Genomic DNA, 27384 nt, shown 5'->3' with positions numbered 1-27384 from the left:
AATTTAAACATTAATTTAAATTTGTCAGGTTTGTAAACACTACACTTCTTGCGGTAGGTTGCCGATGATATTTTTGGAGGGCTGCTTAGTGCCGGGTTAACTTCCTGCAGCATGTGACGCGTAAATTTTCAGGACGTTTTCAAAAGTAAATCTTCCTTGGGAATGTTTAATATATACTCATAATAAATCAAATTCATGGTTTAGATATTTGCACTCATTAAAAAATAATCACATGAGAAAGTCAGGGAAGTTCATAAAAATTGAGTAGAATTAACATTTTTGTAGATTCATGCTCATCATTTAAACTAGCGAAGGCGGATCAGCTGGTAAAGCGTTGGTCTCACAGTTCTGAGGACTCGGGTTCGATCCGGGCTCCACCTGAGTGGAGTTTGCATATTCTCCCCATGCCTGCGTGGGTTTTCTCTGGGCACTCCGGTTTCCTCCCACATCCCAAAAACATGCAACATTAATTGGAGACTCTAAATTGCCCGTAGATGTGATTGTGAGTGTGGCTGTTTGTCTCTATGTGCCCTGCGATTGGGTGCCAACCAGTTCAGGGTGTACCCCGCTTCCTGCCCGTTGACAGCTGAAATAGGCTATAGCACTCCCCCCGACCCTCGTGAGGATAAGCGGCAAAGAAATGGATGGATGGATAAACTAGTGACGTTCAAAGCTTCTCTTCCATGGGCCAAATACAGAAAAAGTAAAGGAGGCAATTAAGGGAACTCCTAAAGCAAAAAACTTTTTCTAGGCACAAATAAAATAAATAAATAAATAAATAAATACATTAGTCTTGGTAAAGATATGTGACACCATCATATATATATATATATATATATATATATATATATATATACATACACATACACATACACACACACACACACACACACACACACACAGTTAAAAGAAAGCCAGGTAATAATGCAAAACTTTACGTCTCTGCCGTGGGGATCTAAAAAAAATGATGGCCATCTTTTGGACAACCCTTATTTAAACCATGTCAAGAATCGGAATGGAGGTTTGTTTAGATGCATGTTATTAAGCCAAGTGATTGATAAGATGTCCTCCCTTCACGGACCTTGACGGCGAGCCCCGCAGGCGTGAGCTGCTGCTGGTTGCGTTCGTTAAGTCCATCCTCTCCCATCAGCGACGTGAGATGCTGGAGACACTCGGAGTGGCCCTGAGAGGCCGACACGTGAAGAAGGTTGTTGCCCACCTCGTCGCGGATCAGCGAAAGGTTGTCGGCGGCCAAGTGAGGCTGTCAGGAAAAACACGTTGGACATCCGTGTGATGATGTCACAAGCAAAAAACAGGAAGTGAGTAACGCAAGGTGATAGAGTGTAAATGAGAGGGAATGACTGAAAGCGAGTGAGGAGGATTAAATGATGGGAAAAAAACGACAAAGAGGAAGTCAGTGAGAAAAAGTGAATGCTGGGAAGTGAATGATGGCATCACAAGAGCAAATGAAGACAAGTGATTGACTCACCAGAAGGGAGATTTGACCTTCCCTCACGATGTTAATGATGTTGTGCTTCTTCTTGCTCTCCTCATCCACCTCTGTTCCTCCCCCCTCGCCCCTCCTGATGCTCCTCCGTGTTGTCCCCCTGAAGAGCTCCACGGCTTGGAAGAGTCCTGCTTAGCCAGCAGGGGAAACGAGACCCCGGCTCCCCCTGCTGAAGGCTCCAGGCCCGGTCTTTGATTCTGGTTGAGGTTCTGTGCTTCTGGATACACCCTGGCTGACAGCAGCTTGTCTGGAATCAGTCAATTATATATTGATTATCAGACTGATTATAAACACACACACACATATAGGTATATAGATCGATAGATATACATATAGTCTCCTCCAAAGGTATTTGAACAGCAAGATCAATTCCTTTGTTTTTGTTGTATATGTAATGCATTTGGGTTTCAGATAAAAAAAAAATGAATATGAGACAAAAGTGCTTTTGGTCCAAAACACACAAGCACTTCTGTCAAGCATGGTGGAGGTTTGCATGGCCGTGTCTGGAACGGGCTCACTAGTCTTTATTGATGCTATAACTCATGATGGTAGCAGCAGAAGAAATTCCAAACCATCTTGCCTGGCAATTTACAAGAAAAAAATGCTTCCAAACATCTCTGGAGAAGATTCATCACGCAAAAACAAAACACTCTGCCAACACAATAAAGGACTTCATCAGGGGCAAACAGTAGAAATTAATGACCAGACCTTAACCCAATAGAGCATACATTTTATTTCCTGAAGAGGAAACTGAATGGAGAAACCCACAAAAAAAACAAACAAAAAAAAACAAAACAAAACTGAAAGACGCTGCAGTAAAGGCCAGACAAACCAGTTTTAATGAAGACCTCAACAGTCTGCTGAAACCAGTAGGTCAGAGGCCTGATGCAGGTATGACAAGTAAGGGTTATGCGACCAAATACTTTCTTTTGTCTTGTCCCGCTAGGGGTCGCCACAGCGTGTCATCTTAGATAAACGCTCATATTTGTTTGGCACAGTTTTTACGCCAGATGCACTTCCTGACGCAACCCTTCATGGGGACTGGAGGCCCCAGTGAAAAACGAACTCCCGACCCCTGGTTTACCAAACCAATGCTCTAACCACTGAGCTATGGGGCCCCCGGCTATGCGACCAAATGTTAAATGTTATTCACTTTCCAGTAAAAAATGTCTTGTACTTTTGCTCACTTTAAAAGTGGGTGGGTTCATAAAAAAAGTGCTCTGTAGTGAGTTGTTTAACACATCGAGCGGTAAATACTACGAAATAAAAGCTGGACATCTGAACATCTGTCACAGAGTCATGTTTTGATCTTAAACTCAAATGTCTTCCTAATAGAAAAACGAAGGAATTGATCTTGCCGTTCCAATACTTTTGAAAAGGACTGTACGCGTGTCTCTTTCTCCGCCTATATTGCGCCACACTCCAGTAGACAACAGCAGCACATGTTGTCAGGGCCGGATTAAGTGACAATTGGAAACTATTTTGTGGTATGTGCTGTGCTGACTTCAGATATCTGTTAAATTGAGGTTCCACTCTATAAGAGTAATGCAAAATTATTAATATCTACGCATCAATCTTTTTAGTCTAGACTAAAGTAGTGTCTTGACAATTCACTATCAGGCTGTGGGACGGTTTTCTCACCTCCCTCAAGGAATGAAGAGAGTGACGAGGAGCAGCTAAGCAGCGAGGATGAAGAGGAGAGAGCCACCTCCTGATGATGATGATTATGATGATGATGAAGATGATTCTGGAAGCCTCCTGAAGACAGAGAGCGAGGAAGGTGCTGCAGGTCTGGATCCAGGGACTTAGACTTCCTCAGGTCCGACCACTTCAGAGGTGAAAGGACACACATCTGCAAGAGGAAGCAGAGGAGGAAGAGGAGCAGGAAGAAGGTGGGGATGAAAGTGAAAAGGAGGAGGAAGGAGAGAAGGATGATGAGTAAAGGGAGAGTGACAGAATCAAGAAGAGGAAGGGAAGAAAATGGGAAGCGAAGGTTGAAGAAAAGGAAGAAGAAGGTGAGGAGGAAGAAGAAGTAGAAGGACCAGGAAGAAGACATAGAAAGAGGGGAATAAATATCAGGAAGAGGAGTATGAAAAGAAGGACGATGAGAAAATAAAGAGGGGGAACAGGAAAGGGAAAAAAGAGGTAGAAGATGAAGAGGAGAAAGGAGGATGTTGAGAAGGAAGAAGAGGAGGATACAAGTGAAACAGAGGATGACGAATAAGAAGAAAGTGAGAAGATGAGAGAAGAGGGGGAAAAGAAGAGGAAGAAAGGGCAGAGGAGGGAAGGAAGAGGACAAAGAGGATGAAGAATGTGAAGAAGAAAATAAGGAAGAGTCAAGGGGAAAAGAAAGACCAAAAGAAGAAAAGGAGCAAAATAAGATGAGGAAGAAAAGGAGGAAATAAAGGAGGAAGAGGATAAGATAATGAGCTCTTGGTGCCATGTCACATGACCAGCTTTCCTTATGTGCGCACATGTACCTGCGCTGCTGCGTTGTTGCCGTCGACGTCTTCTTTGTTTTTGTTGTTTTGCCTGCGTTGTCTCTCCAGTGTGGCTCCGCCCACATCAGCTGCACTCATGACCCGCTTGTCCGGAGCTCTCGGAAGCGTCGACGTCTGCTGGCCGGACGACTTGATGAACGGCACGTCCAGGATCTCGTCCATGTCCAGGTCGTAGTGCTCCAGCTCCCCCAGGACTCCCTGGTGGAGCCCCTGGTGGGCTCCTGTTACACATAATGAAAACGCTTACCCAAGGAGCAGGGAAAAGACACCAACATGGAACTAACTACATGCATGGTTAATTCTCTGTTTCTATGTGTTAGAGCAGTGATTTCCAACCTTTAAAGAGCCAAGGCACATATTTTACAATTGAAAAATCCCACGGCACACCAACAAAAGTAAATGTCACCAAAAATGGATCGATAAATTACTGTATGTACTTCCTGCCATCTAATAGAAGAGGAGTTTTTTGTTCAGTCTGTCATTGTGCCTCAATGGCACAAATAGATGAATAAAGATACAATATTTCTTGGAATAAATGTTTTTTTTAGAAATAACATAAAATTTGATAACTTCCCATGGCACACCTGAAGAGCGCTCATGGCACACTAATGTACCCCGGCACACTGTTTGGGAATCAATGTGTTAGACCTTCCATGTGTGTTAAAATAGCAGTTTGCTTTAAGGTTTCAGGTTCATCAAACTATTGATGCTAATTTCCATGACCTTGTCTCTAATGTTTTGCATTACCGTATTTCCCGGCTTCCAGAACACACCTGGTTATAAGCCTCACCGAGTACATTTGTAAAGGAAATACCATTTAGTACATCACACGCCGCAGCTGTGTAAAAGCCACAAATGCCCACATTGAAACCCACATTCAACCAGGAGATATTTACAAAGTAAGACGGTCCACAGGTATACAGAAAGAGTTTAACATAGCGCAGTGCTAGCACGGTGCTAATACTAGCGCCAACGCTAACAGGGCTGGTTAAAATAAAAATTACCGGTAAATATCACCGAGACACGCCAGGAACACAGCAGCAACACACTAGCACAGCGCTAACACTAGTGCAGCACTAACAGGGCCGGTAAAAGTCACTTCCTCAGCACATATATTCCACTGGTCTCATTATTACCTTTTCCGCTTGAGTGCCCCCTTGCGGCCATTGGAAAAAATGCACAAATTAGCCGCATCACCGCATAAACCGCAGGGTTGAAAGCGTATGAAAAAAGCCGCGGCTTGTAAGCCAGGAATTACGGTATATGTTAGCATTAGGTTAGCGGTAGGCCTGTGTGCATTGCTGCATGCTCTAGAAACAGTGTTGCTGCTTAATTCATGAGGTCGTCAAAGGGATTTCCAGTTATACAATATGTTAGCAAAAAATTAGTACACTTACATTACAAATCACATGGTTTAGCATTTTGGTGTTAAAATATATAACGCTAAATTCTCATTAGACTTACCCAAACCCAGACCGGTGCCGTCCACCGGTTTTACTCCCATCGCACTGGCAGTCAGCTTGTGGTCCTTAGCCTGTGGCCTGGTGTTCCCAGCTCCTAGTTCCTGGTCTTGGTCTTGGACCTTGGAGTCCCAGACCGGAGGCTCCTCTCTGGTCTCGGGGTGATGCTTGAGAGGAGAAACCCGCTTCACGGGGCGGAACTTGCTATGCGCCTCTGTCACGCCCGCGGGTTTGATTCCTACCACGGCCACGTGGGACGCCACGCCGCGACTCCAGTTGATGGAGGGAGCTGAGAAGCAGCAAATGAAGAGGAAGTGAGAATGAATATGAATAGATGAGGATGAGATGAAGAGAAAGGAACGGGGAGGATGCCTTTTTTAAATTTAGCATTAACCAGTTAGCAACACGCTAAACAATGTTACCAGTTCTCTCCTCAGCCTGAGCATCGTTCCGCCTGGACAATTCCGGAATGTTCTTCAGGGACGAGACGGAATACTGAAACAACACAACAACGTGATAACAACACCACTGCGACGGCAGATGTGTGTGTACATGTGTGTTACTGACCGCAGTGTCGTCAGAGAAGTCAATCTCGTCCAAGTCCAAATACTCGGGAACCTCCATCATCACACCTCATCACCTCCACAACTGCACACAACAACATGACAATGTGACACATGACATCTTCAAACCTGACACAACATTTTAAGACCACGACACAAAACAAGCATTAATGACAACAACAACAGCAAATCACAATGGGCTCATCTCAAGTCTTTTAATTGCAACGTTCCTACATCCTCACTCTTCAAAACATTGAAAGCGATTCGAAATGTTGTTCTCACGCCGCCATGTTAGGGAGCATCTCAATTACATACAGTGAAGAAAATAGATATTTGAACACCCGGCTATATTGCAAGTTCTCCTCCTTAGAAATCATGGAGGGGTCTGAAATGTTCATCGTAGGTGCATGTCCACTGTGAGAGAGAGAATCTAAAAAGAAAAAAATCCAGAAATCACAATGTATGATTTTTTTTAACTATTTATTTGTGTCATACAGCTGCAAATAAGTATTTGAACACCTGAGAAAACCAATGTTAATATTTGGTAGCCTTTGTTTGCAATTACAGACATCAAACTTTTCCTGTAGTTGTTCACCACGTTTGCACACACTGTCGCTGCCAAAGGCTGTGTAACTAAATTTGAAGTAGAAGTGTCAATATTGATGCATATGCTTTCTGTTTTTCTCTTTGAAATTACAATATCTAAATTGCTAAAAACTATTTTCTGCTAAATTACTTTGGGACCTCCAATTAAAAGATCCTGATGATATAAGTTGGGTGCATTTTCATTTATATCCGAAGATATTACTCGGGTTGTGCAAAAAAACAAACAAAAAAAAAAGGTCAGTAGCTTCTCAACCGTGACATATGAAAATAAATGGATTGTAAATGGGGCAAACGTATAATTCTGTTGTCAATCCTACTTTGAATGTACTTATTTTCCTGAATGTCTGTTCTATTTGGGGTAGTAACTGACTCATCCTCACTGTTACTCTGCTGAACAAATCACCAATTTTTTATAGTAATTAGCCACATAAAAACAATAAAAACATTCCGTTGGTTCTACACTGATTTTACATTCAAGATAATACATAAGCTGTAGGTGTGTGTGTGTGTGTGTGTGGTTGTGTCAATTTATATTCCTATGATCCAATTGGATAGATCTGTCCTCAGCTCGCCTTCTGGACGTACAGATATCGATTTCAATCGTTTCAAAAGGGTAACCAATCAGTTGTATCGATGCAAGGAAACAACGCATTGAATTTAAGCAAGGCAGACTTTAGAATAGCGTGTGTGCGTGTGTGTGTTTTGAAGCACGCTTAATGATAAAGACGTTAAGATTAAGTTTTCCTCTCTGTGACGTTGCAGGGTATCATTTGGTGTAGTTTTTTCTGGCAGTATTGAGTGGGCCAGCTTGAGAAGCAAACTATAATGTGCAGTGGTTCACGGGAGATGAACGTACGCAGTACAGGAAATATCATGACGCATTGAACACAATACTAAACTTAAATGGTCAAACATCCCCCGAAGCGTACATCACAAATATGGATGCATTTTGGCTTTACATTCATCAAAAACCATCGAGGACAAAGCAAGACAGACGTGCAAAAAACTGCCGACTGTGGTCGTCGACAAATTAGGGAATACAAGGAACGCAAGAACTTGAAGTCATGTGTATGACGGGTACAAATTTCCATCTCGGACGTATTACGTTATAAAACAACAGTTTTAAATCGCAAGCTATTCAGAGCTCTATAACAGTAAGTTGTTTTTTTTCCCAATTAAAAGTAACGTAATTTCCAGTGTATAATATGCACCACCAAAGGTGACCTCAAAATCCTGGAAAACCCTTCTACCCCTGTATAATGCTTGATTTTGCTTCTACCCATTTGGATAAAACATGACGTATTGTCTGTATTTTGTTAGTTGTTCTCAAAAATTATTACAAAGTGAGACACTTTATTTACTTGCTCTTACTTTGAAATTCACAGCCCTACTTTTATTTCGTAAATCAGAAACCACAACTGTACTCATGTTTGAGTACCCAGGCAAGATTTGTAGGATGGTTACAATTCTTTAAAGAAAACATGATGGATGAGGCAAATCACATTTAATTTTGTTTTAATGGGATTCACATTAAATGGTCACGCATTCCAGAAAAGCATTTTCACTAAGCAAAACGCTGGCAACCAGTCCATGGTGTACCCTGCCTCCCTGCCCGTTGACAGCTGAGATAGGTTCCAGCACTCCCCACGACCCTTGTGAGGATAAGCGGCTCAGAAAAAGAATGGCTAGATTAAAAAAAACATAACCATAAAGAAATTATTGATGGTTGTTGTTCAGTCATTGGTCATATTAAAAAAACATTTCCCAAATTCTGCCAGGGTATACACTGTATATAAAGTACTTATCAGCGCAGCTCTACATATATGCAGTCCTTTGTACCCTTCTTATATTGGGATGTAAGGGTAGGCTATACCTTTTTCAAATATACAGCTTATTTATAACCTGTAGATGGCGGCATACATTTATAAAATGTGATTTTTTTTTTTTTTCCATATTGCCCATTGCCTCGATATTACACACACATTGACCTTTGACATTTAGGGGGGGGGGGTGCGCATTATACACAAGCAATTACAGAAAGCGTGTTTATTCTTAACATTTGCATTTCATTACTATGCGGAAAAACAGAAGTAGCAGGTAAACCTGTAATCACTATATGTTAGTAGCACTTGATTTAAATAAAATGTAAAAGAATTTTTCATTAACCCTTCTTTACTGTATCTTTCTACATTTACAAGAAATACAAGGAATGTCGAAAATTTCACCTGGACTTAAGTATCCACAGATTTATTTTGCAGTCACACTTGTGGAATTTTGGTCGAATAAGTTATTCACTGGATTGGAATCCACTGAATTGTTTTGGATCATATTGTTCTAAATCACCCAACATCATCCTTGAATGAAATTGGCAATCAGAAATTGTGACACAAATCAAATTATTGTTAAAATCAATGGTTACATCCCTAATAAGCAACCTAAAAGCTCTTAAAATGTATTTACGTGCAATTACAGCCACGCACTAGACTTGAGGGGTTGAGGCGGAATATGGATTGGAATATTGTTATCCATTTTCCACGCAGTTTATCCCCACAAGGGTCGCGGGAGTGCTGGAGCCTATCGCAGCCAACTCCAGGCGAAAGGCAGACCACACCCAGAACTGGTCGCCAGTGGACCAACCTCAATCATCTTTGCATCTGTAAAGTTGTTCAGAGTTGATTATATTTGACGAACTGAAGCCAACTTGAAATATTAATCATAAATTATACATGTGTGGCAATAGTAATAATTCAGCCATGCTGACAATTTAATTGTGGTACACGTCAATGACGTGACGTCATTTTTAGTAGATGTAATTTTCCCATTTCTACCTTTTTATCAATCATTCGCTTCCTCTACTTGTTGATATTTGTGGTTGGAGGCACCAAAATGTTGACAGATGCGCGAGGAATTACAAATTCTAAAAATTAGATGATCCCAATAACAAATTGACGCAAGAACGCACCAACATGAAAAAAAAACCCAACAGTATGAGACAAAATAAATATGGAACAACATGACACGAGAACATGGCAAGCACACAGCAATGTGAAACAAGAACAAGACAAAACAACAAAATGAGAAAAGAAAAATAATATCAATAAAAGTTATTAATACGAATCACTACTAGCTTCCCCAGAACTAAAGTAATACAATTGGTTGCTTGGACTTTTGCTTGCTTGCTTGCTTCATTTTTTTTTTAATAATACCACACAATAGCATAAAAAAACCAACTAAATGTACACATCAAAGTTGGGATTACATTTTTACAATAAAGTGCACATCATTTGCCTCCATTATATGCACAAGTCAAAAACTAGATAAATGATTTATTTATTTCGAGTTTTTCAGTTGTTAGTTGGAAAAAACCGTAATATTAGTGAGTTACTGAAGATAACACTTCATTTAACGCAGCGCCTTCATGGACAATCTGTAAACATCAAACTTGATAGAGAATAGATAGCAATCTTCAGCATCATTGAAATTTAATGACACATAAATGGTCACAATTTTAAGTTTAAGACATATGTGTAAAAATTCAAATGTGTTTAGAAAATGTTCTTCATCTAAGAGGAAATTTGTAACATTTTCGTACATTTCCCTGTTTGCGATTATTTGGTATTTGGTGTTTAGCGGATTAAAAAGCGAGTTTCTTGCGCTCACGTAATCGGCTCAATCGTGGCTAATGAACAAAACTAGCAGGCTAATTAGCACACAGCGGTGCTAACGGATTAGCCGCTGAGCTAGCCGGAGAGCTGGAAAAGGGGGCGAGAGGAGAAAGTGGAGCTGGGAAAAAAAGGATGACTTTTAAAACCTGTGCGGATGCTAAAGTGTGTACCTTACCTGGCAGGCGGGCAGACTGCTTGCAGAATGGCAAACGGGAAGCTTGAAATGAAAATGTTGTTTTTTTTTCCCCTTCTTTTCCTTTTTTCAGCCTTTTCCCCCCTAGCAGCACAAAGACTTCGACAAATGTCCTCATAGAGTGAGTTGTGTAATGAGGTCTCACTCTCCCCTCGTTTCCACAAACTGTTCACTTTCACTTGGAGCGCTGGTTTAACAATTTGCCTGTTTAAAAAAAAAAACTCTTTTACTTCAAAACAAACACAGAAGCTGTACAAAGTGGATTTCAATGCTAATCTGCATAAGAACGTGACTCGACGTGTTTGCGTTGTCGTTCTGCATAATGGAATGTCATACAATGCACAACAGGACAGCGTTTCCCATTGGTTAGTTTGAAAATTAAAGTTGCATAATAGCTAAATAAAGAACTTTAGAAGCGAAATGCGATCTTTTTTTCCCCTCAAAAACTAATGTTGAAGGTAGTGTTGTAGTAGTCGTAGATTTGACCGATGGGTTGATCTTTATGTAAGTAGACGATCTTTGAAAAGGGATTCCGTTAGATGTTTTATTCTCTTCGGAATAATGAAAAAATCAAGTTCAAATATGTAAAACTGCATGACTCAGTCATTTACTTGTGTAGTGTGGAGTGTATGCGGTAGTTTTCACCGTGAATGACGTGATGTGTAATCTATGTTTGATGCGCCGTGATGGATTGCCCCACGTAAATTTATGTGATTATAATTACGCTTTTAGGTTTATGTAAGTATAATTATGCAAGTTTATAAAACTATAATTGGAGTACATAATAACAGGCTGCATTGCAAAAATGCTTGCTTCGCTCCGTTCACATAAACGCGGAGCAGCAGCGCCTCCAAGTGGCCAATAACGAAAACAATAATACTGCTACGAAGAGCAAAAAAAGTTGTTTTTTTTTACATCCCAAACATTCTGCAGCCATTGTTTTTTAACAGACGCAGGTTCCATACGATGAGCAAAACAGACAACACTGCAAGTTTATTTGATGATTTAAAATTCAAATTAAATACAGTACATGTTTTTTTTTTAATGAAATCTGTCGATGTTTCAAAATGTTTCATAATCCCTGGTGAAAGTCAGCTCCTGAAAGGCAAAAAAGTCAATTTCTATTTACACTTTGATGATAAATATAAGTAATATTAATAGGTCTAGACTACACTGGATTTAACTGGTCTAGATAAAATTAAACAGGACGACAATAGATTAAACTGGACTAATAGTAGATGAAAATAGAAATTAAATTAAACTACAGTAGATTAAAGAAGGACAAGAAGAGATTTAACCAGTCTTGACTATATTAAAGTAGAACACTCTAAATTGAATTTAACTGGACTAAATAAAACGGATCTACACTAGATTAGCTTTCATTATGATAGATTAAACGGCATTAGACTGGATGAAACAGGTCTGAACGACACTGTACCAGATTAAACTGAAGTACAACAGATTGAACTGGACTACAGCACATCAAAATCGACTGAATAAGTGTCGTTACTTTTTTTTTTTTTTATGCTGTGGTCTCGCACGCCGACATGTGAACAGCGTTTCCAGTGTAGTGGACGTCACAGCGGACCACGTTGTTGGCAAAATTCGATTCCTGAACTTTCTTCTTGGGATTGACGGTGACCTGACAAGGAAGATAAAACAAAACAAAACATCAACACACGCTAAACCATCATTACATTAGACAAAACTTTATTTGACTTGATCAAAGTGGATAAAACTAGATTAATTTTATCTAATTATTAGTGGTCTACAATGTTAAACTAGATTAACCTGGATTCCATTTGGTTAAAAAGGGCTACGATCAAGTAGACAAGACAGAACTCTGTTTCAGTAGCGCACTAGAGTAGTTTTAATTGATCTATCCATCTTTCCAGAGTGTATTTGTTATTCCACTTGGTGGGCAGGAAGACTGGGGACCTTGAGTACATATTTCCCTGGAGCCACGTCAGTGATGTCGATCCACTGACAGTCGATGTCGGCGTTATATGTGTCGTAACAGCCTGGACTCAAACCCTGAACACACACAAACGCGCGTGAAGGGACTGTCGTACTCCGCAGTGGGGGGAAAAAGAGACTTAATGAGCTAAAATGTCGTGTTGACCTGCGTGTGTGAGGTGCAGGCGTATCTCCGGTAGTATCCGGCCTCGCAGGAAGTGTCCTCCAGACAGAAACTGGCTTTGTGTCCTTCCGCCACCGCTTTCTGGGTCTCGCCGTCCACCAACTCGTACAGACTGAAATCGTCCATGCTGTGGAAATGACTGACAGCCGATCACAACATAAAAATCAGACACATCTTGGTCGGAGTACACAGAAAATGTTCAAAGTTAAGAGTTTAATATCGCCGTGTATACAGATCGTGAAACATTGCAACTGCGTGGTAGAGACTACGCAGGACAAGATTACGTTGCATTCAATTTGCACTAGATTTGACTGAACTCGAGTGCACTACATTAGAATAGACTGGAATACGGTTTTGACACTAGATTAAAATTAATTGAATGAACTGGGACATAAAATCATGTGGTGGGCTGGATCTGGCCCGAGTTTGGCATCTGTGGACTAGATTAACGTGGATTTGACTAAATTGTATTACATTAGAATAAACAGGAATCTTCTTCTCCTTCTTTTACTTTCGGCTTGTCCCGATCAGGGGTCGCCACAGCGTGCCATCTTTTTCCATCTAAGCCTATCTCGTGCGTCTTTCTCTCTAACACCCACTGTCCTCATGTCCTCCCTCACAACATCCATCAAACTTTTCTTTGGTCTTCCTCTCGCTCTTTTGCCTGGCAGCTCCATCCTCAGCACCCTGCCACCAATATACTCACTCTCTCGCCTCTGAACTTTTCCAAACCATTGAAGTCTGCTCTCTGGAACCTCGTCTCCAAAATATCCAACATTGGCTGTCCCTCTAATGAGCTCATTTCTAAGCCAATCCAACCTGTTCACACCAAGTGACAACCTCACCATTTTCATTTCTGCTACCTCCAGTTCTGCTTCCTGTTATTTCTTCTGAGCCACCGTCTCTAATCCGTCGATCATGGCCGGCCTCACCACTGTTTGATAAACTTTGCCCTTCATCCTAGCAGAGAATCTTCTGTCACATAGAACACCAGACACCTTCTGCCAACTGTTCCATCCCGCTTGGACCCATTTTTTCACTTCCTTACCACACTCACCATTGCTCTGTATTGTTGACACCAAGTATTTGAAGTTGTCCATCCTCGCTATCTCTTCTCCCTTCTCCTCTTCCTCCTCCGCCCCTCTCACTCACGCACATATATTCTGTTTTACTTCAGCTAATCTTACTTCCTCTCCTTTCTAGTGCGTGCCTCCACCTTTCTATTTGTTCCTCCACCTGCTATGATATCTGATATGATCTGCGAACATCAGAGTCCAAGGGGATTCCAGTTTAACCTCATCTGTCAGCCTATCTATTCCTACTGGAAGCAGGAAGGCGCTCAGCGCAGATCCCCGATCCAGTCCCACCTCCACCTTAAATTCTTCTGACACACCTACGACGCATCTCACCGCTATTGTGCTGCCCTCATATATGTCCTGTACTATTCTAACGTATTTCTCCACCACACCAGACTTACGCATGCAGTACCACAGTTCCTCTCTTGGTACTCTGTCATAGGCTTTCTCTAGATCCACAAAGACACAATGTAGCTCCTTCTGACCTTCTCTGTACTTTTCCACGAGCATCCTCAAGGCAAATAATGCATCTGTGGTACTCTTTCTAGGCATGAAACCATACTGTTGCTCGCAGATACTTCTGTTCTGAGTCTAGCCTCCACTACTCTTTCCCATAACTTCATTGTGTGGCTCATCAACTTTATTCCTCTATAGTTCCCACAGCTCTGAACATCCCCTTTGTTCTTAAAAATGGGAACAAGTACAGTTTTTCTCCATTCTTCTGGCATCTTCTCTCACGCTAGTGTTCTATTGAATAAGTTGGTCAAAAACTCCACAGCCACCTCCCCAAATAGCTTCTATACCTCCACCGGTATGTCATGAGGACCAACTGTCTTTCCAATTTTCATCCTGTACAGTGCCTTTCTAACTTCCCCCTTAATAAATTAGAAAGGCAGAAAAAGGAAAAAAAAAGAAAATTAAACACTACTAATTTAAACTGGACATGAATACATGTGAATGTAGTTTCTTTCAGCTTGTCCCTTTCAGGGTTGTCACAGTGTACGCACATATATGTTTGGCACGCTGTGAAGGCCCCAGCCGGATACGAACCCACAACCCTTGGTTTACCAAACCAGTGATCTGACCACTGAGCTACAGGGCCTCCCATGAATACATGTGACTAGACTAGATAAAAGTGCTAAAGACAAGGCTATCTTAAATTTAAATTAGACTAGTCAATTTACTCTGGATTAAACTGGATTGAACAAAACCACTACACTAGAACAAACAGAGTAAAACGAGATTACCTAACTGTACTAAGTGGATGATTTAAATTTCTGTGCTTCTTTGACCAGGTCAATCACAAACGCTATTAGATTTGTGACTGGATAATCGAGAATGTGGAGGCGCAATTGAGGATTAGAACATCCCCCCCCCCCTCCCCAGTAGAACACAGTCCAAACAGATCTTTCAGTATTTAGGTTTGCCATAGTAGAAGTACTAGCACCCTCTTTTAGTTTTTTGCCTTCTTACTTATGACAGCTGTGCCACTCCCATGAGTAGGAAGCTTTGTTGGGCAGGAAGTCCGCGGTACCCTGGTTCTTCACACGCTGAGGGAACCTCAGAAGAACCCGCACGTCGTAGTCTCCGCTGGACCTCGCCGAACTCAAAAACAAGAACAAAAACACTCTCGTCAAAACAGACGGCTGCTATCTTGGAATTCAACACTGAGGCTACAATCTATGCCCTGCGATTGGCTGGCAACCAGTTTAGAGTGTACCCCGCCTCCTGGCCGATGGCAAGTGGGATAGGCTCCAGCACTCCCGCGGCCCTTGTGAGGATAAGCGGCTCAGAAAATGGATGGATGCTTACAAGTTAACGTCTAGCCCGGAGAAAACATCTGCACACAGTTGCTGCGGATTGGACTCAGGTAAACTGGACTGAACGAGAACAGCCGGGGTCAAAATGGGATTTAAACAGCAGCAACAGTAGATTTACACTAGTATTAAAGTATTAAAGTGTGTTAAAGTAGACTAAATTACATTTGGACTGGATGAAGGTAGTCTAAAGTAGATTTACGCTAAAAGTAGATTCATATTGGATTCAAGTAAATCAAAAGGAATTAAGGTTCTACTGGATTAAAAAAAAGATTACATTTGGAATAAAGTGGATTAAAGTAAATTCAGACTGAATTAAATTTGATTATAGTAGAATATATTGGCATTAAATGCAATTAAGTCCAGATTAATGTGGATTATAATACATATAGACTATATGGACTCAGAATAGTTTAAAGAGGATAAATTCATTTGGATTGGATTAAAGTGTATTTAATTGGAGGAAAGTACATTTGGACTGGGTTGTGCTCTAGTAAAGTACATTTAGACTGGAATAAAGGGGTATCAAAATATCCATATATCTAAATGTAAATGTAGATATAGGCCTTTAGGTATTATAGTACATTTGGACTGGATTAAAGTTGATTTAGACTCGTACAAAGTGGCTTTATGACAGAATAAATTGATTCAGACTGGATTCAATTTCATTTTAGTACATTTATAGCCAATTTAATTAAGAATAGAATGGAATTAATGAAGTGGAATTAGACTGAAATAAATGTATTTACACTTGATTAAATTGCTTAAAACAGATTAAAACCAGATTTGCTGTAATGGAATTGATTAAAACAGGATTCAAATGGATTCAAACAGGACTAAACATTTAGTCTGGATTCAAATAGATTTGAGTGGATTTAGCAAAATTTAAACTGCGTTGAAGTACATTTACGTTTAAACTACAGGACAACAGAACTGGAATTGAAAGGAAATAGACTGGATTAAAGTGGATTCAAACAGGACTGAACGGATTTGACTGGATTCAAGAACATGAAGTAGATTTTGATTCATAGTACAGTATATGGAGTAGGATTCAATTGAGGGATACCTTGTCTTTAAACTGGATTAAACAGATATAGATTGAATTAATTTTTTTTTTGTGTGTGTGTGCGTCTTGGGTGGTCCGTCTCACGAGGCAAGGCAGTTCTCCTCTGCCGCACAGCGTAGGTTGTACATGGGAATTCTTTGGATGTACGAGCTCACTTGGATGTTGTAAGCGTCAGGAACCAGATCGGGAAGACCTGGAAGCGGTGACGTAGTCGTTACGCACGGACAAAACAAAAACGACAAACACAATTCAACAATTTGCAATTTTAGAACTTCGTCATTTGTGGTTTGTTTGAGTCCGGAGCCACCTAAGAGTCCCCTTGCACCAGAACCTTTACGTTGGACAGTTCTATTCAACCTTGTTCATTTTGACCCATTTCAGTGAGGTTTGAGTCATCTTGGTTGACTTCGTTTCAGTACAGGGTGTTCAGTTCGGTTTTGTCCAGCTCAGTTCAGCTTGTTACAGTACAAGCCAAGATCATTTAAATTTGGTTCATTTCCGTGTAGTTTGGTTTGGGACAGTTCACTTGTCTTCGGTTTACACCAATTCAGTTCAGGTCAGTTCAGTTCAGTTCAATTCGTTGCAGTTCATTTTGGTGCATTTCTGTTTCAGTACAGCTCAGTTCCATTCACTCCACTTCAGTAGGTTTTTTTTTTTTTTTTTTAATTCTAGCTCATTTGGACACAATTCAGTACATTTTACTGAAAGGATCGAAGCTGGACTAAAACGAAGCAAACTGAATTGTGCTTAAGTGAACTGGACTTAGGCGCCACAGAGGCTCAGCTGAAAAGTTCTGAGGTCCCGGGTTCAATCCTGGACCCACCTGTGTGGAGTTTGCATGTTCTCCCCTTACCTGTGTGGGTTTCCTCCCACATCCCCAAAACATGCGACATTAATTGGCGTCTCTAAATTGCCCCTAGGTGTGATTGTGAGTGCGGCTGTTTGTCTCGATATGCCCAGCGATTGGCTGGCAACCTGTTCAGGGTGTACCCTGCCTCCTGCCCGTTGACAGCTGGGATAGGCGCCAGCACTCCCACCACCCTAGTAAGGATAAGCGGCTAAGAAAACGGATGGATGGATAAACTGTAGTTCTTTGGAGACGACATTTCAACCTTACTTCGAGTGCCAAAAGTCACTATGGGCGTATTGGCATTCTATGATTAATAACTAATACCGTATACTGCACATAGATATTATTATGCTGATAAATACCACATAGAACCAGCAGTCTTCCCCCTAGTGGACTGGAGGTCCCTTTCTAGTCATTTTCTGAAACTTTTCTAGCCATACTTATAATTTTCATGTTTAAAAGAGATTTCTCACCATTCTGGTGGTACCTGGTTCCATAGCCATGCCAGTGTCGGGTCCAGGCCCTCGGTCTATAGTAGGAGTTGTAGTAATTGTAGTATCGGTAGTAGTTGGAGGCCTTGTCGGGGTTGTACGGGTCGTCTCCGAGCATCCTGTCCTCTGCAGAGTCTGATCTTAGGTCTGATCTTGAATCTGTGCTTTGCGGCAGTCGGCGACGCGCGGCAGCTCTTAAATGTGCGCCGCCGCTCGTCGCGGGAACTCGCGGGGAGGCTCGGGTCGCGGCCGAGGTCTCGTTACCTCTGCCAAGCATCAGCACTCTAGCGGGGGAGCTTCCGCTCTGGGCGGGAGGCAGGTAGCGGGACCCTGGACTCAAGATGCTGAAGACCTGCCCGTTGTGGCGCCAGGTCAATGCCCGCGTCGGCCCCCCGACCGCCGCCTGTGCCGCATGCTGCTTCTGCTCGCCGCTGCTTCCACTTCCTGTCATTAGACAACAGCAGAACACAAGGAACCCTACAGGGACGTACTTCATCTTCTGCTACTTCTTTTTCTTGTGCTCAGGTATGCAGTACGCATGAGGTCTGAGGAGCGCGTGTGCGTACGTGTGAATGCGTGTGTGGGGGAGGAGTTACCTTGACTTCCAAAAAACAAGAAAGCTTACACTAAGTTTATTTAAGTACAATATCTTGACTATAAAATACAGGTGGTAGTAATTCATATATTTGCAAGTCATTAGTCTTTAAAGTCTACCAAGGGTCCTTATTCCATGCTGTGGCCATTGGGCCAAAGTGCCACTTCATCCTGCATAATAGCTTTCCCAGTTCTAACACTACACAACGCAGTTCCCAATCACGTTATGCCTACAACCTGGAAAAATGCATCTTCCCCGACGTGCAATGCCTTTTATGTTATTTGGACTACGGTATGATATGACGTCACAGGCGGTGTGTGGTGAGATAGCCGCAAAGCAGAGGGCTCCCCAATGACCTCGTGCCAGTGGCTACAGTAGCTGGTGGCGGCCCGGGACAACGCCATGAGGGGCCGTGAGCCTCGCAGTTGGCAACGTCTTGGGGCGAGGAGGAGGATGAGGGAAAAAAAACAAAACAAAGATAAAATACCCTGGCTGGACCGCAGAGCATCGCATTGCTGTGGCCGCATGTGCGGCACGCTTCAGTGGCCGCAGCAAGCCTGATGGGAGGCCCGCTGAATTTCAAGGGAGACAAAATTGTCCCCGCAACACAGAGTGCCTGCCTCGCTGTGGTCCATGAGAACATGTGCAATGTCCATTGCTGGGAATTCTCCGCTCCCGTCATAGAAGGAAGACATTTGATTGACATCTAAAAGTTCCACGGGGCGAGGTTTTCACAGCATTTAGCACACCACACCGCAGCATCTAGAAGCTGAAAGAACATCTCAATTCTTAACTTTTGTGAAGTTTGACACACATTGCGATCTAATATCCATCCATCCATCCATCCATGTTCTTCGCCGCTTATCCACACACGGGTCGTGGGAGTGCTGGAGCCCATCCCAGCTGTCAACAGGCAGGAGGCAGGGTACACCCTGAACCGGTTGCCAGGCAATCGCAGGGCACAAGGAGACAGACAACAGTCGCACTCACAATCACACCCAGGGTCAATTTGGAGTCTGCGATTTAATAATTTGTGCAAATTTTTCTGGCTTGTTAACAACATTCGTTATTGTGGTGTGCTAATTTACAAAGCATCTTTTTAGTCAGTTTTGTGGGCCTTAAAAGTCAGTGGCTTTGCGGAAAAATTCACCTAATGGGTTTTGGATGCAAGCCATCTTTTTGTCACAATTGTAATCTCGATTGGTGTTTTTTTTTTTGTTAGTTTTTAAAAACGACAATCAGAATCAAGCTAGTCTGCAATCCTATTAATAAATAGACAGAACACTAACTTGGGGTACAACAAAATGATGCACGACATAAACATGTCTACAACTATGATTACACTATGGCGGAAACACAATCTACAGTTAGCATTCACAATAAAATGCGTAATTAACTATAATTTAAAAAATGCCGCGAGGCATCCAGTGATGAATAACACGTCCGCACACTGTAATGGCGATGCGGAACCGCCGCTGATGCTAAGTGAAACAAAAAAGCGGACCAGCGGGAGTTAGTGTAGTAAAATGGGTAAGGAGGAAAAAAAAAAAAAAAAAAAAAAAAAAGAGTGCTTTAGTCCAAACTTTCCACACACAGAGCAGATAATTATCTGTTCCTTCTGGTGTGTGAGGAATTCCAGGGGAGCCTTCTCAATGACAGTGAGGACGATGATGATGATGATGATGAACCGTGGTTGTAGCGTGTGGGTGTACAAAGACGTGCCACAAGAAGAAAAATGGAATCAGGCGAAAACTGAAAGCTGATCCTCAGGTAAGTAGGAAAGTAACATTCTTTGTCTCCTTTTTTAATGGGGGATCGTGAGGGGGCAACCTGATGGGGGTGAGGGAGGGGGGGGCACCCGTCTCCATGCCCACCCTCGTATCTCCCGCTTGGAGCTCAGGATGCTTTAAAAGCAAAGGTGAAATTGAAGCACTTTCCTCCACCCACCGGAACGCTGTAAAACACACGTGCACGCACACACACACACACACACACACACACACGCACACTGCCACCCACTTGCGAGACACATATGCATGCGTACGTGCAAAAACGTCATACCATATGTACGGTACATGCACACACACACACACACACACACACACACACACACACCCAGAGATGTGGATGCACATACATGCAAGCACGTAAGCATTGCACACACTGCCATCTACATCACTTCACATATGACAGCAATAAGATATAAACCTTCATTAGATGAAACGTAGTAAGTTGAACATTTTGGAATTGAAACATAAGGTTTATAAAAACTAACATCTATGCCAATTTCTGTTAACCTATCTGTAGCATTTCACATATAGAGTACAGCAAGCAGATACTTATAGATAGATATACTGTAGATACCTACGAATATTTGGTTTGGTTGAACATTTTGGTAAAGCGTCTCACAGTTCTGAGGTCCCGGGTTCAATCCCGGACCCACCTGTGTGGAGTTTGCAGGTTCTGCCTGTTCCTGCGTGGGTTTCCTCCGGGCCCTCTGGTTTCCTCCCACATTCCAAAAACATGCAATATTAATTGGACACTCTAAATTGCTCCTAGATGTGATTGTGAGTGCGTCTGTTTGTTTCAATATGCCCTGCGATTGGTTGGCAACCAGTTCAGGGTGTACCCCGCCTCCTGGCCGTTGACAGCTGGGATAGGCTCCAGCTCTCTCCGCGACCCTTGTGGGGATAAGCGGCGAAGAAAATGGATGGATGAACATTTTGAAGTTTGGATATGCAATGTTTAATCCACTTTTGTTTTGTTTTTGTGCGTTTTGTTTTAGAGTAAACCAAATCTGTGAGTGACAAACAGCTTGAAGAAAGCACACCGTGTCTCTTATTTGGAGAACTGGATAAGAATGGGAGTCTTCATTTTCCCACTTCTTGACTGCCAGAGAGTCAGAACAAGAATGAAGGAATTCTGTACTTTAAAAATTTTGTGTATTGCGTATATAAAAGTTTTGATAAGTTGTGTTGAAAGCATGTCGAAAGAGTAAAACTTAGAAGATTTGTACGTCATTTCTTATCATCACAGAATGTCTTCAATCATGTCGGTCGCCTTCACTGTACACAAGAGATGCTTTACAGTACAGTAAAATATGCTAATCATCAAACATACTGATTGGGTTAAACATTTTACAGCTCATGTGGTGCATTTGTGACGTTAGCATTAGCCGCTAGCGGCACACGCTCTTAAAGTTGTAAAATTTAACGAGCATCTGGTGCAGATGAAAGGTTCAGTAGCTGGACCAATAAGATGCAGATGTGTAGGGCCGTAACGAGGGGGCCCGTGGGGCCAGACAGTGTTTTTTTGCCGCCGATTTCACAATGAGGGAAGCGCGACAGCAAGTGCAGCACAACCAAATCAGATTCAGAGTGTTCGCCATAGGCTGAAAATTCAGACGTGAACACGCCACTGTCTTTATCAGTATGACACTATAGATCATTGATTCGCAAACAGTGTGCCGGGGTACATTCGTGTGCGGTGGGAAGTTATCCAATTTTATGTAATGGCTAAAAAAAAACATTTATTCCAAGAAACAATGTATCTTTATTCGTCTATTTATGCCAGGAGGCACATTGGCAGACAGAACAAAAAAAAAAAAATCCTCTTCTTCTAGATGGCAGGAAGTACATACAGTATTTAATCTATCCATTTTTGGTGACATTTACTTTTGTTGGTGTGCTGTGGGATTTTTCAATTGTAAAATATGTGCCTTGGCTCTATAAAGGTTGGAAATCACTGCTATAGAGTGCCGTACACAAAAAGGTATTTCAGTACATCCATTTTCTATTACACTCGTAGACCTAGTACATTTATCTATGTAGTATAGTTTTTTTGCAACGTGTGCTAATTTTTTTCCTAACTGCATTTATATTCTGAACGCTAAAGATGATTTCTACTGCCTTTGTGTTTGCCTTTTTCCATATTGTGTGTAATCAATGTTCTATTGTGTTTTTTTTTTTTTTTTGATTGACTCAGTCTGCTTTGTGGCAGTTGTTTAGTTTTGCAGGAAGTCAGGGGTTTTGGAAATATAGTTAGAATTTTTGGATTTGTGTTTAAGGTATGAGAAATGTGTTCTAGACTTTTCTGAGGTCTATGCCGAATACTAATTTCAAATAAGGGTGTGGAGGAAATGAGGCAAAATGCCTGTGGGTGGTGTCACTCTTTTATTCAAAACCAGGATGGCATATTACAAATCTTGTGGTGACATATTCAAGATGTTCTATGTACAAAAAAATGTGGATCAAATAACGCAAGGCTGCAAATAATCTAAATGATATGAACAAACAAACAAAAAAAAAATCTATGTAGGTTTGATTGGGAGTCACCCATTTCTCAGCTAGACGCTCACTGAAGAAAAGCATTCTGGGAGATGGACTTGACTTTAGTGGTTTCCTTGCTTCTGGACATTTACCACGGAGCATTTAGCATAGCATGTGGCGTTTGGCAAAGCGTGCAGTCTAGCTCTCATGAACCGCGGCATCCCAGAACTATGGTTGGGAAAAAAAAAAAAAAAAAAGAAAAAAAAAATCAACACAAAATAACACAAAAGTATTAACATAAAAAAAAGAAAAGCTGACAAAAATCATGGTATTTTTAACGTAAGGATTAGTGTTATGTTTTATATGCTAACTAAATGTTTGACCAGAAAAAGTACGCAAACAGGTCACAAAAACGTAATATTGATGTAGTGAGCTAGCAACTGTTTAGCCACTAATGCTGGTGCTACCAAGTTCTTTTTTCTTTTTGTGTGTAAAAACTCCAGTAGACGACACTTTTAGCTTAAAGGGGGCATTTACTTTTGCTTACGACTCTGTTTTTGAAATATCTGGGCGTGTGAATGCTAACATCATCAAGCTAGTTAGCAAAAGGTTAACAAAACCAAATAGAAAAAGTCAAAATTCGACACACAAAAGAAGCACCACTTTGAATTTGTCATTGCAAACAACGTAGCAATTAAGATAACTACTAGCCTACGCTACCATGTGCACTAGGAAATCAAGTCCAAAAAAAATGATCATCGCTAACACACCAGCTGTGAAGCTAGCCACTACATTGAACCAGCACATGTACTAAGAGTCAAAGTCAGAACGGGTTAGCATCACGTTAAATTTTACACGGAGAACAAGTTACTCGAATGAGCAATGGTATAACATCAAAAATTAACTTGAAAGGAGAACTGATAAGTGTCACAATGAATTTGTAAATGCTAACAAGCTAGCAGTGAAACTAGCCAGTAGCAAGCCTGCGATTCAATGTATGCTAGGAAAATTGAGCCAAAAGAATTTGCATTGCGAGGAAGCTAAATCTGAAACTAGCTACTGACAAGCCAGCTGTACAGCTGGCCGCTAGCCTCAGCTAGTGTGTGTGTTAGTGAAAATTTGTTCAAAATAAAAACAATTGAATCAAAAAGTTAGCATCACATTGAATTTGTTGTGGCCAACAAGCTAGGCTCTACTCACAGCTCATCTTTGCACTAGGAAATTGAGTCAAAAGAACAAAAAATTAACGTTTAATTTGTCTTTGCTAACCAACTGGCTGTAAGCTGGTAGCTAGTCTGAGTTTGCATGTGCGTTTTTTGCCACCTAATGAATAAGTTAGCGTAACAGTTTCTGCATTATTGTGCATTTCTGACACAAATAAGACAATATTTGTTTTTTTGTCCATAAAGTTGAAATGATCAGATTTGTAAACATTCATAGTTGTATTCATTTGGCACGCTCAGAACATACAAAGTGGAATGTGTTGCTTGTAAGTGGGTGTTTGTTAAACAATGATGACACAACAACAAAGTGACACAATAAAATAAAATAAAACTTAAACTTTGACCATCCTCTGAGCTCCAGTGTGCTTTGAACACAAACAGGAAGTATTTGTAATGGACAGGAAGCGTATACAAACACACACGCTCCCACGCATTTAACACACACGCAACGCAGTGCTATCTCTATGAGAAGAAGGACCACAGGATTGAGAAAATAGTTTTTGAAGGCCAAAAAGGTGAGGGTAAAAAGCTAAAAAGATTTTTTTAAAGACATTTTTTTTAAATAAAATGGGTAAAGTTTGAAATATTTCTGGCAGCATGGTGCAGGAACTGGTCAGACCTTTGACCTCAACAGTTCTGAGGATTGGGGTTCAAATCCCAGCCCTCCCTGTGTGGAGTTTGCATGTTCTCCCTGTGCCTGCATAGCTTTTCTCCGGGCTTTCCGGTTTCCTCCCACATCCCCAAAAACATGCATTAATTGGGGACTCTAAATTAGCCTTAGGTGTGATTCTGGGTGAGACTGTTGTCTGTCGGCAATTGGCTGGCAACCAGTTCAGAGTGTGCTCCGTTTCCTGGCCGATGATAGCTGGGATAGGCTCCAGCACCACCACGATCCTTGTGAGGATAAGTGGCTCAGAAAATAAACGAATGAATGAAATGTTTCTCCCAGACTTCCATTTATCTCCTGTTGACCTGAGCCAGGTCGTGGGGTCCTGGGATCCTCGGTGTCCCGGTCCTGGTCACTGGTTGACGTGGGGCCTGAGGGCCTGGTAGAGCCCCTCAAAGGAGGGTCTGTCCGGGATGTTCCGCCTCCAGCAACGCATCATCAGCTCAAAGAGGGAGGGGGGGCAGAGTGGAGGAGCATACAGGAACACCTGTCATGAGGGGCTTTAGGTCAGTGTGTTACGCAAACAACGTACAGTAATCTGTTCAATCATATGCCATTAATTTGGTCTGTCTATCAGAAGATAAGAAGTAACAATCTATCCCATCGAATGAGATTATTCTTGCCTGTTTGTGGAGTTTGTATACAGTGTAATTGACATTGTCAAGCTACTCCGTAATGTCCAATGACACGCTTCTGGGGTTATAAAATTTAGTTTGCTGACGTATTCCAGCATGTCCGATTCCTCCAATTTGTCCATTAGGTTATATACATTACTGGTCTGGGAGATAATATTTTTTTATGTATTCAATTGTGTGTGAGTTCTCTAACTCTAAGCCATTTACATTAATGACCTACTCAATCACGTGCGATAGGTCTTGCCTTACCAAGCTATTGATTTACTTGGCTCATCTATTGTAATAATTATATACGGTAATATAGCTATATAATAACTACAATCATGTGTGATTCTTTTGAAACTCATCTATAGTATTCCATCTTGTGCCTATCGGTGAGGTGATTGACGGTACAGCTGTACCATCGTGTACAATTATTCTTGCCAGTCTGTGGGAATTTAAATTATTATTATTTATTTAAAAAAAAAAAAAAAAAAAAAAAAAAAAAAACTTTTCTGATATGTAAGCTAAAATGCTGTTTTTAAATGACGGCTTTTATTATTAAGGAAGAGGGAAAAAAATCTAATCTACATGGCCCTGTGTGAAAAAAGTGATGGCACCCTAAAACTAATAATTGGTTGGGCCACACTCAGCAACAACAACTGCAATTAAGCGTTTGCGATAACATGCTATGTATTCATGACTCCACCAGAGTTAAAAAAAAAAAAAAAAAAAAAAACTTGGCAAAAATGGCTTGAATGGCAGAGTTCCAAGACAAGAACCATTGCCGAGCAAAAAGAACATTAAAGCTCGTCTCACTTTTGCCAGAAAACATCTTGATAATCCTTCAGCCTTTTGGGAAAATACTCTGTGGTCTGACGAGACAAAAGTTCAACTTTTTAGAAAGTCTGTATCCCATTACAACTGGCGTAAAAGTAACACCGCATTTGAGAATAAGAACATCATCGGGACGGTAAAATATGGTGATGGTAGTGTGTCGATTTGGGGCAGTTTTGCTTCTTCAAGAGCTAGAAAGCTTGCTGTAAATGGAACTACGACTTCCGGTGTCTACTGAAAATCCCGAAGGGGAATATCCACCTGTCTGTTCGTGACCTCAAGATGAACCGAACTTAGGTTCTGCAGCAGGACAATGATCCAAAACACGCCAGCAAGTCCACCTCTGAATGACTGAAGAAAAGTGGAGCGGCCTTAGTCAAAGTCCGGACCTGAATCCTATTAAGATGCTGTGGCATGACCTACAAAAGGCGGTTCATGCTTGAAAACCCCCCAATGTTGCTAAAGTACAACAATTCTGCAATGATGAGTGGACCAAAATTTCTCCACAGTGCTGAAAGAGACGCATTGCAAGCTATCACAAACACTTGATTGCAGTTACTACTGCTAAAGGTGGCCAAACCACTTCTTGGATTTAGGGGCAATCACTTTTTCCACACAGGGCTATGTAGGTTTGGATATTTTTTCTCCCTTCATCATATGTGTGTGTGTGTGTGTGTGTGTATATATATATATATATATATATATATATATATATATATTATATATATATATATATATATATAAAAAACAAACAAACGTCATTTAAAAACTGTGTGTATTTACTTGTGCTGTGTTTGAGTAATATTTAATTTTTTTTTGATGATAGTAAACATGTAAGTGTATAAAAAATAAATAAGGAAGAGGCATACACTTTTTCACACCACTGTACAATAATGCCTCGGTTCTCGACCACTATTTGTTCCGATAATGGCTCGAGAAAAGTGATTTGTTCGAAAACCGAATTGATGTTTCCCCATTACAATGAATGGAAAAAGAAATAATGTGTTCCAAGCCTAAAAAAATTGGCTTTTTAAAGCATTTTTAAGCTTTTCCTGATAATAAACCGCAAAGTAGAAATACATGTGAAGAGTTTGTTTTCAAAACGAGACATAGGCATTTTCTTCAGATTTACGAAACTCGCGCCAAAATTATCCATTCGGAGCTGGATAATTTTGGCGCGAGTTTCGTAAATCTGAAAAAAATGCCTATGTCTCGGTTTGAAAACAAACTCTTCATGTATAGAAA

The 27384-nt window shown here is 41.2% G+C and overlaps 3 protein-coding genes across 3 annotated transcripts in view; all 3 read right to left on the bottom strand.

Moving 5' to 3' along the window:
- sncaip (synuclein, alpha interacting protein) overlaps window positions 1–10714 on the bottom strand; it is a 24947-nt gene extending 14233 nt beyond the window's left edge. Inside the window, 9 exon segments of the mRNA XM_061817653.1 lie at window positions 1082–1261; window positions 1490–1585; window positions 1588–1754; window positions 3149–3359; window positions 3988–4229; window positions 5473–5757; window positions 5891–5963; window positions 6036–6116; window positions 10478–10714. Coding sequence (XP_061673637.1) covers window positions 1082–1261; window positions 1490–1585; window positions 1588–1754; window positions 3149–3359; window positions 3988–4229; window positions 5473–5757; window positions 5891–5963; window positions 6036–6095 — 1314 coding nt within the window. The 5' untranslated portion in view covers window positions 6096–6116; window positions 10478–10714.
- Window positions 10715–12017: 1303 nt separating this feature from the next.
- Window positions 12018–18431, bottom strand: LOC133499465 (protein-lysine 6-oxidase-like). Its single transcript, XM_061817512.1, has 6 exons — window positions 17918–18431; window positions 16679–16787; window positions 15185–15316; window positions 12618–12774; window positions 12434–12529; window positions 12018–12137 (listed from the first exon to the last, which is right to left on the bottom strand). Exons 1-6 carry the CDS (start codon window positions 18429–18431, stop codon window positions 12018–12020), a joined length of 1128 nt encoding a protein of 375 aa, XP_061673496.1.
- Window positions 18432–22687: 4256 nt separating this feature from the next.
- ddr2l (discoidin domain receptor family, member 2, like) overlaps window positions 22688–27384 on the bottom strand; it is a 28820-nt gene continuing 24123 nt past the window's right edge. The window contains exon 18 of the mRNA XM_061817717.1: window positions 22688–25175. Within this exon, the coding sequence (XP_061673701.1) occupies window positions 25041–25175 (135 nt within the window). The 3' untranslated portion in view covers window positions 22688–25040. The remainder of the gene's footprint in view (window positions 25176–27384) is intronic.

This window comes from Syngnathoides biaculeatus, chromosome 4, assembly GCF_019802595.1.
Source record: "Syngnathoides biaculeatus isolate LvHL_M chromosome 4, ASM1980259v1, whole genome shotgun sequence".
In the NCBI taxonomy this organism is placed as follows: Eukaryota; Metazoa; Chordata; class Actinopteri; order Syngnathiformes; family Syngnathidae; genus Syngnathoides; species Syngnathoides biaculeatus.
This window is presented reverse-complemented; position numbering and strand designations above follow the sequence as displayed.